This window comes from Camelus bactrianus, chromosome 31, assembly GCF_048773025.1.
Source record: "Camelus bactrianus isolate YW-2024 breed Bactrian camel chromosome 31, ASM4877302v1, whole genome shotgun sequence".
Taxonomy (NCBI): Eukaryota; Metazoa; Chordata; class Mammalia; order Artiodactyla; family Camelidae; genus Camelus; species Camelus bactrianus.
This window is the reverse complement of record NC_133569.1, coordinates 25,698,080-25,714,147: the sequence shown is the minus strand read 5'-3', so window position 1 is coordinate 25,714,147 and position 16,068 is coordinate 25,698,080. Positions and strand designations below refer to the sequence as shown.

Here is a 16,068-nt window from a genome sequence, read left to right as displayed (position 1 = left end):
CACACACACACACACACACACACACACACACACACACACACACTGTTGCCCTGCCTCAGGCAGGAAAGAATTCAAGAACGAGGCATAGTAAAGTGACAGTAATTTTCTGTAGAGAGATACACACTCCACAGGCAGAACACAGTCTGTCTCCCTCAGAAGGGGCGACGGCTCAGGAGACACACACTCCACGGGCAGAATGTGGGCCATCTCAGCAAGGCAAGAGAGAGAGAGGTCGAGCGGGGTGGGGTGTTTAGTTCGAAGTAAAAGCAGACACACACTCCACAGGCAGAGTGCAGGCCATCTCAGAAGGCGAGAGAGAGAGAGAGAGAGAGAGAGAGAGAGAGAGGAGAGAGGGGGGGGGGAGAGAGAGAGAGAGAGAGGGAGGGAGGGAGAGAGAGAGAGAGAGAGAGAGAGAGAGGGAGAGAGAGAGAGAGAGAGAGAGACACCGTGAGGTGCAGGGCTGTGAGGTTTCCTGGGCTGGGTAATTTCATGTGCTAATGCGTAGGAGGAGCATTCCAACGACTGGGGAAGGGGCGGGGATTTCCAGGAAACACCCCGCCTCCCACATTTTGACCTTTTATGGTCAGCCTGGGAACTGTCATGGCGCCTGTGGGCGCCCCATGCGGCTCAGGGTCTCCCGGAAGTCGAATCTTCCGCTGTCTTGGTTCTAACCACTTTGTCCTGCCCTCAACTGTGGTGTCACTCCTTCAGTGGTTGTGTCTTGTCCCCGTTCCTCCTATCTCAACATGAATACACACATGCACACACGTATACACACAAACACATATGTGCATGCACATGCACACATATGCACTCATGCATGCATATACACGTGCGTACACACATACACACAGTTACACACTTACATGAACACACACACACACACCAGTGAGGTGTCTGAATGTTAGAGACATCCTTACAATACAGGAAATGTGTAAAGAACACTTGCCGGAATCTCTGTTGATTCTGGACCGACAGTGAGAGAGAAGCGAGGAGAGGCATGAGGCGAAAAGATGGGGACAGGCGGTGTAACAGCAGAAGTCACAGAGCCGTGAGCTCTGGCTCTGCAGGTGTCTCTGTCCGTGAAAGCATACTTACTGTTGAAGAGCTGTGACAGCGAATCAAAGGCTTCTCTTGGCTCCAGACGAGGTTATTAGGTACAGAAGGCTAAGCTCCATTTTGCAAATCCACCCCAAGGTTTTAGAGCAACTTCTTTCCAGCCCTACGTCAGTGACTTCCATTGTGGGACTCTGTTGGAGAACCACAAGACCTGGGCCCCCACCTTTGCCCGGGGCTCCCCCAGGCTCTTTTGTACCCAAAGCCCTTCCTTGGGGCCCACCTGGCCTGCCCCACCCCCTGCCCAGGGCTCCCACCACAGCCCTGTCCACGTGTGTGAACCCACACCATGTTGCCTCTGAAAACCAAACGAGGTGGCATGAACAACGTGGCTCAGGATAAAAGCCAAGACAGAGGTGCAAGAGGCAAGGACATTCATAAGCATAAGCGTCTGGCCTTCCCAGTTCCTGCAACATGTTCCTGCAAAGCCCCAGCAGTGCTGGGGAAGCCTCCCCTGTGGGTTAGAGTCTTAAAACTGGGTGTCTCTTAACTGTGAGGCTGCAGGCACTAATGTCTTGGGAAAGTGAAAAGTATTTCCTTTTTTAAAATACAAACAATTAGTAACATTATATCACATATACATCATAATACGCAATATATTTGTCCAAATGACATTCGATTTTGGGGCCATGTGGTTTTCAAAAATAAACAGATATAAATCATGCTACTTTTAATTTTACTCCCATAACCTAGATTTGACTTGATGGTCTGAGCACAGAGACGGAGAAGTTTTTTAAATTATTTAGTACCTGACGTTTTCTTTTTCTCTAGCTTTTTATTACGGAGGAGTTTCAGGCACACAGAGAAGGGAGACACCTTGTACAACTCCCTCCCACCCACTCCCGAGACCCAGTAACAGCTAACATGTGTCGTATCAGCGTTATGTGTACACACTGCTTTTGCTGAATCATTTAAAAAACAAGTTTCAAACATCAAGACATTGCAACCTTCAGCAGATCATCAGGCATCTCCTAAAACTAAGGTCATTCTTCTAGACGAGCAATCCGCTATTATCACACCTAATCACCTGAACAATAATTCTGCAACATCTTCAATACTCTGTCATGTGGAAATAGCCTCCAAACCCTTTCCCGCTGGTTAGCTGACCCAGGAGTCGATCAGGGTCCACGACTGTTGTTGCAAATGCTGCTTCTTTTCAGCTGTTTTTATACTAGACCTGTTCCCCCTCTCTCTCTGGCATTGAGTTTCTGAGGAGACCGGGCCAGCTGGTACAGAACGCCCCACTCTCCCGACTCATCTGATCGGACTCGTCTGATCGCTTCTCCCCGGTGTCATGTGCCTTGCTGTCTGAGCCCTTCCCCTAAGCCAGAAGGGAAGGCTGCAGGCTTGGCCTTTGATTCAAGTGAAGCATTTTGAGCGGGAACACAGCATCAGGGATGCTGTGTGCTGGATTCTGCATCCCATAATCATCAGGCCGATTCATCATGAGTGATGCTCAGTTCAGCAGACTCTCAGGGAGAGCTGGTTCTCTCCAGAGAAGCAGTAAGAGAATACAACCTCTAGGGGGGTGGGGGGGCACACAGGGCCCTCGGTCAGGGTCCAGTGTCTGGGCTCTAAGGCCCAGGGACGGGGCAGCAAGCAGGGGTGGGCCCTGGACCAGCAAGAGGACCCTGTGTGGAGAGAGCTGCTCAGGGTGGGGGATCTTTGGGGAAAAGGAGCCTTGTCAAAAGAGGAGCTTCCGGGATGCCTGTCTGTCACCCCCCCCCCCCCCGGGACGCCTGCAGGATAGCGCCCCCCCCGTTCTTCAAGCTTCTGGAGTCCTGGTCCCAAAGCTAGTCTTCGAGGCATCACTAGGCTGCAGAGTTGCCCTGATACGTCCATGCTTCAGGCTTTCTCCAGTGAATGAAGACCCGGCCACCAATCAAAGCAAACTTCAGCCAGGAATCTAGTAGTACATTTTCCATAGCGCAAAGCACCTAACTGAACGGACCCACTGATGAACCAGCCAACCACTGCTGTCAAGTGTGAGCACGGTGGCCGGTACGTGGTCTCGTTTCCCTGGCTGTGGTGAGTGGCTGAAGGTGCACAGCCCCGCCTCTCCTCTTCCTGACTTGATGCTGTAAGAGTGGAAAAACGAAGGCACACTTGGTTCCCCTCGCAGTTTGGGACAGAAATGCTCTCTGAGCTTGCATAAGATGCTCTGAGCCATCTGGAAGGCTACCGTGCAGGAGGGGACTCAGGGCAGCACAGGCAGAGGAGGGTAAGTGGAGACGAGGACAGGGCAGCACCGGCCCCCCACTGAGCCCCAGGGGCCAGCCGGAGCTCTGCAGCCACCCCACCCTGCCCCCTTTCCTCCAGGGCTCAGGCTTCTCAACAGAAGATGATCCAGGAAGCCAGCAGAAGCGCTGGCAGCTTGCACTCGGTTGCCTAACATGCCAGGTGCCCGTCAGGGATTAGTCTCACCCCTAATCAGCACTTGCTTCCAGTTTTGGGGGAAGGAGGCTTGGGGCTTTTCCTCTGGAAGCAAGAGGGTAAATCACAGACAGGTAACAGAGGGACACTTCACCCAAGTTGCTCCGACTTGCTTCAGGGACTCCTTCCTCCCCAGTGTGCTCTGCCCAGGAATGCACAGCCTTGCTTTGGGTAACAGGCCTTCTGTTCTCTCCTTTCCTCCTCTCCCTTTCTTTCTTTCTCTCTCCCTCTAGAAGCTCCGAGGGCTGGTTGCTGGGTTAACTTACTGGGGCCTTCACCCTTCACGTTCTGTGCACAGTAGATCTGGCAGGCCCCTCCCTGGGGATTCTTCCTGGGGAAGTGCTTGGCATAAATTACTTCATTCATCCCCACAAAAGGGGGCAGTCTGTGAGGTCTGCCAGCTCAGGTCCTGGAGCTGTCAGGGTGGGGCAGGGAATTAGGAGCCTGTGTGCCCCCAGGGGCCAGCCTCCCCGCAACAGGCTCAGAGCAGGAGGGAGGTGGCAGGCGCGGGGTCCAAACCAAAACGTTGCCAGACGTTAGGCCTCCAGTCAGTGGTCTGTCTTTTCCAAGCAGAAATGATCACGATCGCGACAATGATGATGATGACGATAAAATCTGCCAAACCCTCGCCCTCAGTGCGTCCTGTCCAAGTCCAGCTCCGGACCAGGTCTGAGCCTGCCCCTCTGGGTCCTGAGCCCCGGGGTCGGCAGCCTGGAGCTCGTCGGAAGGGCCCAGGGTCCGGAGGCCGTCGGAGGCAGAGGCCGGGGTGAGCCAAGGCCAGTGGGACTGCGGAGGGGGGCGGGAGGCCGCCGGGGGGGGGGGGGTGTCCAAGACCCGCCCGGAGCTCGACCGGGAGCGGGCACGGGAAGGGGGGAGACACGAGCGGGAGTCCAGGGGCGAAAGTCGGGGAGCTGGACGAAAGGGTTTAGGGGGGCGGGATGCGGGGAAGAGGGATGCGGGAGAGGAGGGACAGAGAGACGGGCGCGGCGCTGAGGGGAGGAGTGAGGGACAAGGGGGCGGAGGGCCGGGAGGTGCGGGAGTGGGGGGGGAGGTGGGGTTGTGAAGAGCGGGGAAGTGGGAACATGGCAGGGGCAAGATGGGCCGGGGGCACCGGGAGGTGGGGTCGTGGGGGGTGGGGAGATGGGGGCCGGGCCGGGGGCGGGAGGGGGTAAGGGCGAAGGCGGGGAGATGGGAGGCGGGGACATAAGGGCCGGGAACACGGGCGGGGGCGCCGCGAGGTGGGGTCATGAGGGGCTGGGAGAAGGGGGTGGGGGGGCGAAGGAGGTGAGATGGGGGTGGGGTACGGGGAGGTGGGACGTGAGCACCGGGAACACGGGCCGGGGGCGCCGCGAGGTGCGGTCGTGAGGGGCGGGGCGCGGGGGGAGGCGGAGCGGGAGCCCCGCCCCGGCGGGGCCGCTGGAAAAGTTTGCGCCCTGACCGGCGGGGGCAGAGGCTGAGCAAGCCGGTCTGGGAGACACGCGACAGAAGCCCGGCGCCAAGCGCGGTGGCAGGACGCGCGGAGGGAGGCTCCGGCTCGGGAGCATCCCGCTCGCCGAGCGCCGAGACCGCCCCGCGCCGCAGCGCAGCGCCCGTGCGAGCGGAGGCGGGGGCGCCAGGATGCCGGCGGCGCGAGCGCCCTTCGCGGACGGAGGTGAGCCGCCGGGGGGGGGGGGGGACGGGAGGGGGCGGGGGCGCCGGGTTGGGAGCGGGCAGCCGGGCCCACTTTCCTCAGCGTCCAGCCGAGGCTGGGCGCGACGGCGACCGGGGCGGTCGGCACCACCCTCCCCCCAGGCCGTCCACCCCGGGGACCGAGCCCGCGCGGGGTGTGGCGGTGGTTCCTTTTAACTGCGGTCGGCGCGTGTAGACCCGGCTGCGTCTTAATAGCCCGAACGGAGGAGGAGCGACTCTCCGCAGGGAAGTTCCGTCTGCCGCTCTCCTGGGACAACCGAAAAGTTAGACTCCGTCCAGGACGAGGACCGGGGGCCCTGGAGGTGCGTGCGCGTGGTGGTTCTCCTGGGGAATGATTCTGCTCAACCGCACTCGCCGCGGAGTTCCCGCTGCCTCTGCCTCGCCCCGCGGCAGTCAGGGCTCTCAGAGTCGGGGCTGGAGGGTGAGGTCCCCGCGGCGCAGTTACAGGCTCCCGGGGAGGTCGGCGCGGTGCTCACAGCTGCGCGCCGCCCGGGGCGCGGGCAGCCCAGCCCTTCTTTGACCTGACGCCGCTTTTAACCCGTCTCCAAGCGGCTCTCTCCCCGCTCCCTCTCACTTCGTCTCTGTCCATTGGCCACCCCGTGGTGCTTTTCTATTTAGATGTAAGAGAGGGACTTCTTGTCGGATTTCTAAAGGGAGCACGCTATATTTTGAAGGTGGAGAGAGGGTAGCAGCCTGCGCAGAGTCTGGGGCTTCTGGAAGGTTATCTCAGGAATGGGAGCGCCGCCCCCCATGTGCCCAGCCCCAGCCTCGGGCTCCGGGCGCCTCCGGAGTTAGGGGGCTTTTCCAAGTTTGGACGTTGGAAGTTGCAGACATTGTATCTGTCACACGTTCAGTTTGTCTTTTCAACATTCATTTTTTGTTTGATGAAAATGTTGCAGGCGCGGTTAAGAAAAGGAACAATTCCTAGAAAGTACAAAGGCAGGGTTATGTGCTGTAGGTGTGTGAGTAACAAGGATGGCGGTGCCTGTTGCCGGCGTAGGTGGTGTGTATGTGTGTACGTGTGTGTGTGTGTGTGTGGAGGGGGTGGTATTCCGATCTGTACAATTTCTCACTCAGTTGATGCGGCGCTCAACGCCAGCGTGAATACTTTTGTTGCCACAGGGAACCACATACTGGGTTTTCTCAGTCAGCAAGTGTTCAGTTTGGGCCTGCGAGCCACCAGAGACCCAAAAGGCAGAGTCAGCCCTTAGGGGCCTCCCCTAAAGAGAGAGACAAGCCGGTTCCTCAGCCAGGTTCCATCTTTGAAAATGTCGCTTCCCTCCTTACATCTGGGAGCCTCATCAAATGCAGGACTCCCCTCCCTCCCCGCCACATCCCGTGTCCCGTGCATATGTCCTAACGGCTTTATTTCGCAAAATGCAGGCACCGATTTTCCTTTCTCTGGAAATGATGCCACCTCTTTGATTCTGGGATATATCTTCCATCTCCTAAAAACACTTCAGTACATACAGTGCATGCATACATTTTTATTACAAAGAAATGAGAATTTGAAAATTTTGGGGTTGCCCAACTAGAGAACCCCCTTTTTCTCTGCCAGGACTTGGGGTTACGACTTGGATGCTGACATAGCTGGGACGTTGGCCAGTCAGCCAAGATTGCGGTGCCGTGAGCAACACAAGCCTTTCCATTTCCTCACATTTCCCTCCCTGATTTTTTTCTTACCAGTTTTGGAACCATTTCATATTATTCCTTTGCCATACATTTTCTGTAAAGTTAATTAATCGCCTTAAGAGATATTCCATAGGCCTTTGGAGATAATGTGATCATCTCGTTTTAATTCATAATACTTTTAAGTAGTTGTTGCAGTTACTGGGCATAAAGTTGCCTTTTCTTTTGTTTCGTTTTCGTTCTATTTTTGAGGAATTACAGCTGCATCTGCAAGAGGCCAGGCAACAGGCCTGTCAGGTAAATCAGCAACAAGGTTGTTCAGAGGAGAGGGAGGCACCTATCGGGTGGCCCTAACGTCCGATCGGCACCGTGACTGGAGCGAGAGTCCGGAGTCAGTCGACCAGGCTCTTTGGCTTTGAAAACACTGCCCCATTTCCATGAGGTCAGAGTGCCCCATGTGTTTCAGGGAAGCCCCAGATTAGCGTCCCAGCATTCTGCCAGCTTAGTAGCTAGAAGCAATTCGGTTTCAAGCGTGCCGGCGACACTCTTGTCACTGTCTAGGTGAGGAACACCTGGAAAGGTGGCAGCCTCTGAAAGAGTTTATCCCTCAAGTGATACGCTGGAATCCGAGCACACAGGCCTCCGGCCTCGTCCAAGCTGTGCCGCTCAGGAGAGTGACCCCCTTCCCCCAGCCTCAGTCTCCTCCTCTGTCCGTTTAGATGCTGCGGTGGGGCCCAGACGTGGGACCCACAGGCGCCGTGTGTGGTGTGCGCGCTGGGTCACTGCTGTGGGAGAGGATGACAGGGACCCCGCAGTCAGGACGTCCTGGGCAGGGCACCCCCTGTTCGCATGTGCCTGCCAGAGCTCATTTCTACACATTTTCATGCCTCCCGGGGCAGTCTTGGTAGGAATTCAACCCTGTGCCCTTACTTAGAACAAGCAGAGAAGAGAATGGGTTTGAGAAGGCTGGTTGAAAAGCAGTGAAGGTAAAGGCCTCTTGCGTCAAAAGCAGTGGCCCTCCCTTAGCTAAACCCGGGTGCTCAGGAGAGCCTGCCCAGAGGCAGATGCTCTGGCTGGACCGGGTCCTGCGGCACAGCCTGCATACTTGGGGCTCCTTGGACTGCACCCAGATCTGTGTTAGCATCTGAGCCTTGTCTGCCGAGAGGATGACCCGTGGGTAAGCCACTGGGAAGCAGGAAGCCCAGCCAGGGGTCACGCTCTTCCGTGCTCCGAAGAAGCAAGTGGGTGATGTGGAATCCCTTACATGTGGCTCATCTGTTATCCCACAGGGAGCTCTGCTAATGGGCCCAGAGCAAAGCACAAGCGGGCAAGGCTGAGTGTGTGAAGTCTCTTGCCGTGAACTGTCTCTGGAAGCAGAGTGAGGTCACCTAAGAAACCCGGAGCGAGGGGAAATGCTCATTAGCGAAGGAATTTTGCTGGGGCTAGGAAACGGCCAACTCATTATTTCCCTTCTAAATTCTTCTAAAGGGGGAAAAAATAATCCTGCTTTCCAAGAAATTTTGCTTGTTGGCAAATTGCTTGGTGTGTTAATTCAGTTTGGGGGGTGAAGTGGAAGGACGTGCCTTTAAAAATACATCTCCTGCATCCGACCTGGAGAAATTTCTCTCTCTTACTGTGCTGCTTTTGGTTTTTTGTTTGTTTTTTGGGTTTTGTTTTTTGTTTTTTTTTTTTTTTTGCCATTAGAGAGAGAGAGGGAGAGGCAGACCACAGACTGTGGACATATTTTCCTTTGTTTTTCCCTTTTCCTTCTTTTTATAGTTTATTTTTCAAGTGGACGTGTATAGAGAGAGTGACTGTCTAGCAGAGAAAATACATCTGGAATCCATCAGCTCAAGCTGGGTTCCCCCCTTCCCCCCAGATGCCCCTCCTTGGAATGGAGGGGAGGGAGTGGGGGGGCACACCTCTGAACCGCCTTCTAGAAGGTGTTGTATCCTTTCTCTGCAAAAAGGAAAGTCTTGGTGTCGAAAGCTCTTGGGTGGTGGGTCTGTGCTGAATAGGTCAGAGGGGAGCCCAGGTGTGGGCAGAGTGCTTGCGGCAGCTTCACCGTGAGACGCAGATGGTCAGGTCCTCACTTGGAGTGGGGGAGGGAGTGGGTCTGTCGGAATCTGGGTTTGTTGGAAGACCACTGCCCCATGAGCAGAAGCATCTCTCTCCTTCGTCTTCTAAACAAGCCCTGCTTTCTGAATATGTGCAGGACGAGCCAGCACCCGGCCAGACTTCTCAGCATCAAACTGTTTTTAAGCATTCAGGTGGGAGTTTAGCAGTGATACTCCTACAGCAGGAAGGCAGTACTGGTCGCTGCCAGCCCTGGACACTTAACTTCTAAAATGAAACAAATCGGGGGCATTTGTGATGTGGAACTCCTGCCCTCGCTGGGGCCGTCTCTAGCTCCCCACAGACACAAGTCCACAGGCCCGCCGGCTGAGCCCTGTAAGCCTCTGCAGGGACTCTCCCAGCAAAACCCAGCCTGGACATCAGCCGGCGCTGGGAAACCCACGGGGCCCCTTGGAAACGCGGGCACTTGCACGCCCTGCATGTCCTCAGCCCGTCCTAGGAACCCAACTTAGAGCAGCATGTGGAAGTGACCCCACATCCACCAACCAGAGTGAACGGAAGCGCTGCGTCCACCCACGCGGGGGAGCACTGGCAGGTAGCCGCCCCCATCTCTGCGCACGACCCGCAGGACATCACGCTCAGAGGAAGCTGCCCCGCAGCTGTCTGCCGTATGGCTCCGTTTATGCGACGGTCTGACACAGGTTAAACTACTCTGGGGATGGGAAGCCCGGAGAGTGGTGGTGACTAGAGGGGCCACGACGGGTAGGACAGGCTGGCCTCCGGGAGCACCGGTGCCCGGCACTCCTGCAGTGACCGGCAGCACCAGGGCGGGTAAGCCACGAGGGCTGCTGCGCCACCTTGCCCCGAGCAGGGCTGGCTGACTCCCGGGGATTCAGGGGCCGGGCGTGGGCAGAGCGTTCTCCTGGCAAACTCGGAGCCTGTGCTGCACCCTTGGGGTGGAGGCTGAACTCTCCCGGGAGACGGTTCTGACCACGCGTAGCCGTATTCCAAGGCTTCCGAATCAGTCTGGCCTTTAGCCCAGCACTTAACTCTCAGACAGGGTCTACTTTTTAATGCTGATGATCCAAAGGAAATAAGCTTTTGGATTCCAAAGGGAGATGGGTGTCTTCTTGTGACGCAAAAGGCGGAGACTCGCATTTAACAAAAGAGGCTCTGAAAAAGTATGCTCCTGGAGAGCTCAGTATGTAATTAGGGGAAGTTACAAATCAAGCATTAATGGGAAAATAACAGCCACCCTCAGGATTCAGGGGTTTGATGGGTTTCCGGCACATCTTAGGATACTTTTATTCGGGTCATTTTCTTGCTGGTTGTTAGTTTTTACTGTTTCCCTTTTTTTCTCTGCTCAGTTCTATCAAAACTCTGCATATTCAGGGGAAAAAGGAATTGATGTGAGTCTGCAGAGTCTGTGGTCCGTTCCCTTGGTTCTTTATTCCCCAGAGAAGCCCAGATCCAGCAGTTTTATTAAAGGGACTGGCTTCTCCCTGCCGTCCGAACCACAAGGCACAGTCAGCGGGTGGAGACCGTCCATAGGGAGCCGGGGGTATTTAATTAGGGTGGGGTCACCATGGGGGAAACTGAGGCACGGGAGGCAAACTTCAGACGTACCCTGGTTTCAGAAACCTTTCCGTGCAGGTGCCTGGAGTGGGATTTCCGGCGTCGCTCTGCCCCAGGGTCCGTGGGAACTCAGGGACCATTTACCATCCTGTCCTTTTTGGTAGCAGTTGTTTTGGTTTTTGGTTTTTTGTGGGTTTTGTTTTTGTTTTTGTTTTATCATTCAGACTATCCTGGTGCTGTCAGTTACTGTCAAAACTTCTCATGTTACATTTGCCGTTACTGGGGTCCTGGGGTGGAAACCCCGATGGGAAAGTGCATGTCTCAGAGGCATTTTTGAGGCAGACCAGACACGGTGGTGCCGTGGACAGAGGGGCGGCCCCTTGGAGGGGTGACAGCAGGCGGCCTGGCGTGGGGGGCCAGCCGTGTGACCCCACTGCTGTCAGGGAAACAGCCCCTCTCAGGATGCTGCGCTTTGCGACTCTCGGTGGAGCATGTGCCTTCCTCCTCCTGCCCTTTCCATGAACGGGACACACGTGACCCGGGTGGTGCGTCCGTGTGGGGACCCCGAGGCCTCTCAGGGGTTGTGCTCTGGGGCGGGAAGTGGTGGGAAGAGAACCGGGCGGCTGAGTTCTCCTGGGCCTGGTTTCCCACGACAGCCAGGGAGGACCGGCAAAGTGGGAGCGCGGGTTCTCCGTCCACTGCCCGCAGATGAGCGTCCTTAGATGAGCAGTAACAAAGGGCCCCCATCCGTGTACAAGGCGCTGGGAGAGGAGAGATGCCACGATGGACCTCACGGGGTGTCGGCGCGAGGGCTAAACACAGGGCTTCAGGGAACGTGTTTCCACCCTTAAAAAGACGGCTCGCAATTTGGTTTTTTTTTTATTGAAGTACAGTCAGTTGCAATGTGTCAATTTCCGGTGTACAGCACAGTGTCCCAGTCGTGCACACACGTACATGTGTTCATCCTCATATTCGTTTTCATTAAAGGCTACAAGATACTAAATATAGTTCCCTGTGCTATGTAGAAGAAGTCTGTTTTTTTATCTAGTTTTATAGATAGTGGTTATTGCAATTTGTTTGAAAAAGCAGTGTGCAGCCTTGGAGAAAAGTCACCAGGGGCGGGCTGATTGCAGACAGTGTTACAGAGCAGGTAGAATTTGATGTGTGGCTTGAAGCACGAGCAAGATTTAAATAAAAATGGGGGAGGGGCCAGGGCAGGAGGGGGCCGGTGGGAAGGCTGCCCAGCAACCTGACCCCTGCCTCTGCCTCCGCCTCCGGGAGACCTGCAGACCCTCATCCTTGCCGCTCCAGACCAAGCAGGGGGACACCAGGGCTGAGCGGGGGAGCCTTAACGCCCGGCCCGAGGCAGCAGGGCTCCCCCGGGTCAGGGGAGGCAGCCCCAGGGCCCTGGGGCTCATCAGCCATCAGGGAGACCTTGGCAGGTGCCTCTCGAGCCCTTCGCTGTTAGCGCAGACGAAGGACCTGCCCACTTTTCCCTTTGGAAGTTAGAAGCGGTTTCTGCCAACACCTGGTGGTGAAGGGTCCTGGAGGCCGAGCACAGGCGTTGGCTCAGACACCGGGGGCCCACGTGGCTTCCAGAGCAGGCTGCACATCGAAACACCAGGACACGGGAAGGGATCTCTGCAAAGAAGCAGTGGAGCCACCTCTGCCCGATGTGGGAAAACCAGAGGCCCTCAAACTAAGGGAGGGGAGGTTTGAGAACGCCCTCGCGGCCCTGGGACAGTTACCTGGGGGGTCCGGAGGGCGGGAAGCCCTGCTTGGATCTCCTCTGCTTCTCTACTGCAGAGCCGCCCTCACGTTGACCTTCCAGCGGCTGAGGCCCTCCCTGGGAATGAGCTCAGTGGGGGCGCCAGACCTTCAGATGCCATCACACCCCAAAACGCAGAGCCCCACCTCGTTGGAGAGTGGTCTGTGCACCTCTGAACCAAACTGAAATGTCATAAAACTTCACTGAATCCTCACGGGAAGCTGTTGTCAATTAGCCTCGTTTGATCTTAATTATATACTTAAATATTCAAATACTTTTAGTTTAGACTCAGTTTAGTGAAAGCCACTCCTACCTTGGTAGTGGGACCTGCGTCACCGTGGACATCACAGGAGGCCGATGGGTCACGCCACAGGTGGGGGGGCACCCCCAGGTCGGGTGGGGAGGGGCCGTGGGGGGCCTGGCGGTGGGGCTCTCCACGCGACTCGCTCTGTGCTCCCAGGTTGGCATCTCTCAGCTCATACACACCAGTTTACTTTGGGCGGTTTAGACAGTTACGTGTAAACTCTGAATTTGAAGCCAGACTCAGAAGTCCACGTGCTTGTCCTTGCTCGTCGTCCTTCGGTCTTAGTAGAAGTTGATTCGGCTTTCACAGGTTTGCCTGCTGTCCTCCGCTGTCTCTATGCTCAGGCGCTCCCTGGGGGAGTGGCCGCGTGGGCCATGCACGGCCTGTCCTGTTCTTCCTTTGGTGGCTGCGTGCGGGGTCCCCGAGCTCCCCACCTATGGGCCGTCTAGACTGGGTTTCTGGCCCTGGCCCTGGCGCCAGGGGATCCCCTCCAGGAAGTGCGAGTACTTCCCACACATCACTCCAGAGCTCACCGAGGAGGGTTCAGAAGTCGGGTGGGCGTTACTCAGTTTCCATCCCATTTTCTGGACCTGACGCAGTCCTCCGTGTCTCTCGGCAGCTGGGCATAAGGGTTTGCCAGCCCCTGTGCGATGGGCGAGGATGAACTGGTGAGCGTCCCGAAGTGTCTTGAGACTTCCAGGTGGAAGTGTTTGGATCTGTGTGTGACCGTGACCCTTGAATGACTGCGGGGCCCGGGCACTGAATTTCCCTCCCCAGTTAGCTGCAGGCAGAACCGCTCCCTAGGGTCCCCAGAAGCATTTAGGATTTAGGAGCGTGGCTTGTGTTGAGAGGTCCGTTCTGGGCCCTCCTGCACCAGCCGTCCACGTGTTCCGGCATTTGTGGCTCCTTTCTCCAACCTGTTGTCGCTGTGGCTCTTGGGTGCTGTTCCTTCACCAGTGGACACCTCTCCTCTTGTCTTTCTGCAGGCGTTCATTCGGCGCACCCTGCCTGGGCTCCGGCCTGGCTCGCGGCTGAAGCCTGAGAAATGGACGTGCCCACAGCGCCCTCTAGTGGATTCCGGCGCTAACCGGCTGCACGCTTCCAGCGGTGACGATGGTGCTCGTGCTGCGCCCCAGGCCCTACTCGTCCAACGAGACCCTGTACGAACATTACAACTACGTGGGCAAGCTGGAGGGCAGGCTGAGGGATGCCCCCGAGGGCAGCATGCTCACCACCGTGCTGTTCTTGGTCATCTGCAGTTTCATTGTCCTGGAGAACCTGATGGTTTTGATCGCCATCTGGAAAAACAATAAATTTCACAACCGCATGTACTTTTTCATCGGCAACCTGGCCCTCTGCGACCTGCTGGCCGGCATAGCGTACAAGGTCAACATTCTGATGTCGGGCAAGAAGACGCTGAGCCTGTCTCTGACGGTCTGGTTCCTGCGGGAGGGCAGCATGTTCGTGGCCCTGGGGGCATCCACCTGCAGCCTGCTGGCCATCGCTATCGAGCGGCACCTGACCATGGTCAAAATGAGGCCTTACGACGCCAACAAGAGGCACCGCGTCTTCCTCCTGATCGGGATGTGCTGGCTCATCGCGTTCTCACTGGGCGCCCTGCCCATCCTGGGCTGGAACTGCCTGCAGAACCTCCCCGACTGCTCCACCATCCTGCCCCTCTACTCCAAGAGGTACATCGCCTTCTGCATCAGCATCTTCACGGCCGTCCTGCTGACCATTGTCATCCTGTACGCGCGCATCTACTTCCTGGTGAAGTCCAGCAGCCGCCGAGTGGCCAGCCCCCACAACTCGGAGCGGTCCATGGCCCTGCTGCGGACCGTGGTGATCGTGGTGAGCGTGTTCATCGCCTGCTGGTCTCCACTCTTCATCCTCTTCCTGGTGGACGTGGCCTGCAAGGTGAAGGAGTGTGCCATCCTGTTCGAGGCCCAGTGGTTCATCGTGCTGGCGGTGCTCAACTCCGCCATGAACCCGGTCATCTACACGCTGGCCAGCAGGGAGATGCGGCGGGCCTTCTTCTGGCTGGTCTGCGCCTGCCTGGTGCGGGGCCGGGGTGCCCGCTCCTCGCCCACCCAGCCGGCTCTCGATCCAAGCAGGAGCAAGTCCAGCGGCAGCAACCACAGCAGCCCCTCCGCAAAGAGCAAGGAAGACCTTCCCCAGGGGGCCGCCGCGCCCTGCATCACCGACAGGAACAAAACCCTGCAGAACGGGATCTTCTGTAAATGAAGGCACTGGCCTTGAGGAACGGGGGCTCCTCGTGTGTCCACAGGAGAAGCGGCAGCCGGTCCTGCAGCCACGTCCTTACGGATCGCATGCCTCACCCACGGGGCCCCTTCCAGAGCTGTGGCTCAGGAAATCTGCTGACAGCCTGCCTGGTCTGGACGTCTCTTGGGGGGGGGGGCAAGGGATCAGAACCCACTTCAGTGTAGACAGCGCACCTTGCCCGTTTAGGCTAGAGAGTCTTCCAGACATACGAAGCTGCTGTCATTGGCCGCTTTGCCCTGAGTCCCACTGGCCGCTGGCCGCAGGGCCTGGGGAGGGGAGGTCGTGGACCACACAGTGGACAGTACGTTTCCCAGATCATCAGGATGGTGTCTGGTGACTTTACACTACATTGACTGCGCACAGAATGGACGCTGTGTGTTTGCCATTTCTGTGTTCCGTAGCACTTGTGTTTCAAATGTCTGCCGTCGGTACACACGTGAGCTGCAGTGCGTGTGGTATTGATGTCACAGGGGGAACAGGTCCGCTTTGACTGAGCCCCCAGGTATAAGCAGGTGCAAGGACGCAGCTGGGAAGCAGGTGGACACGCCGGCCCCAGTCTCTTCAGACAGACGTGCAGTCTCACGCTGAGCAGGGTTTGAAAAGCCCAAGTCCCCGAACAGGGCTTCTCGTCCCAGGCTTGTCTCAGATGTGTGAGGCTGACCCCACGCTGTCCTGAGGCCTGACCCCGATGGTGTCTGGAGGACCCTGGGGAGAACAAGCCAGTCCTGTGGGCGTGCGCCCTCCAAGGGGAGCCCTGCTCGTCCTCTGTCACGGGTCCCTGCAGAGTCGGAAGCCAGTCCAAGCGCCAAGTTAGCCAGATGATGTGGTGGTCTTGGAAAAGCCAGCCAAGGTATCCCAGGGGCCTGTGCCCCAGACCAGCCAAGAAGAGAACCCACGAGGGGGAGGCGGAGGACAGAGCCCGGCCCGGCCAGCTTTCCGACTCGCACGGAGCAAGGGTCTGCTCACCGTAATGGGAAGATTCTGTTGAATTAAAAGAGATTTCAAGACGACACTAATTCTATGGTGAGTCGAACCTGTATCAGGGAAGCATGAGGTCAGGAGCCCCCTGTGGTCACAGCCGAGCAGCCGGGGCCGTCGGCAGTGTCACGACTCCCCAGAGCTGGCCCCGACCGTGACTCTTAGAGCCGTTTAGTTGTGCCCTGGCGGTCTGCACGCTCTTCAGAGCAGGGTGGTG

At 57.0% G+C, this 16,068-nt stretch overlaps 1 protein-coding gene across 1 annotated transcript; it reads left to right on the top strand.

Moving 5' to 3' along the window:
- The first annotated feature begins 4,909 nt into the window (after positions 1-4,909).
- Positions 4,910-14,978, top strand: S1PR3 (sphingosine-1-phosphate receptor 3). The gene is made up of 2 exons (XM_074355514.1): positions 4,910-5,200; positions 13,577-14,978. Exon 2 carries the CDS (start codon positions 13,704-13,706, stop codon positions 14,832-14,834), a length of 1,131 nt encoding a protein of 376 aa, XP_074211615.1. The 5' UTR covers positions 4,910-5,200; positions 13,577-13,703; the 3' UTR covers positions 14,835-14,978.
- Positions 14,979-16,068: the final 1,090 nt, after the last annotated feature.

What these genes read in the sequence shown, in the direction of transcription:
- S1PR3 (XM_074355514.1), top strand. Translation starts at nt 13,704, where the DNA reads ATGGTGCTCGTGCTGCGCCCCAGGCCCTACTCGTCCAACGAGACCCTG.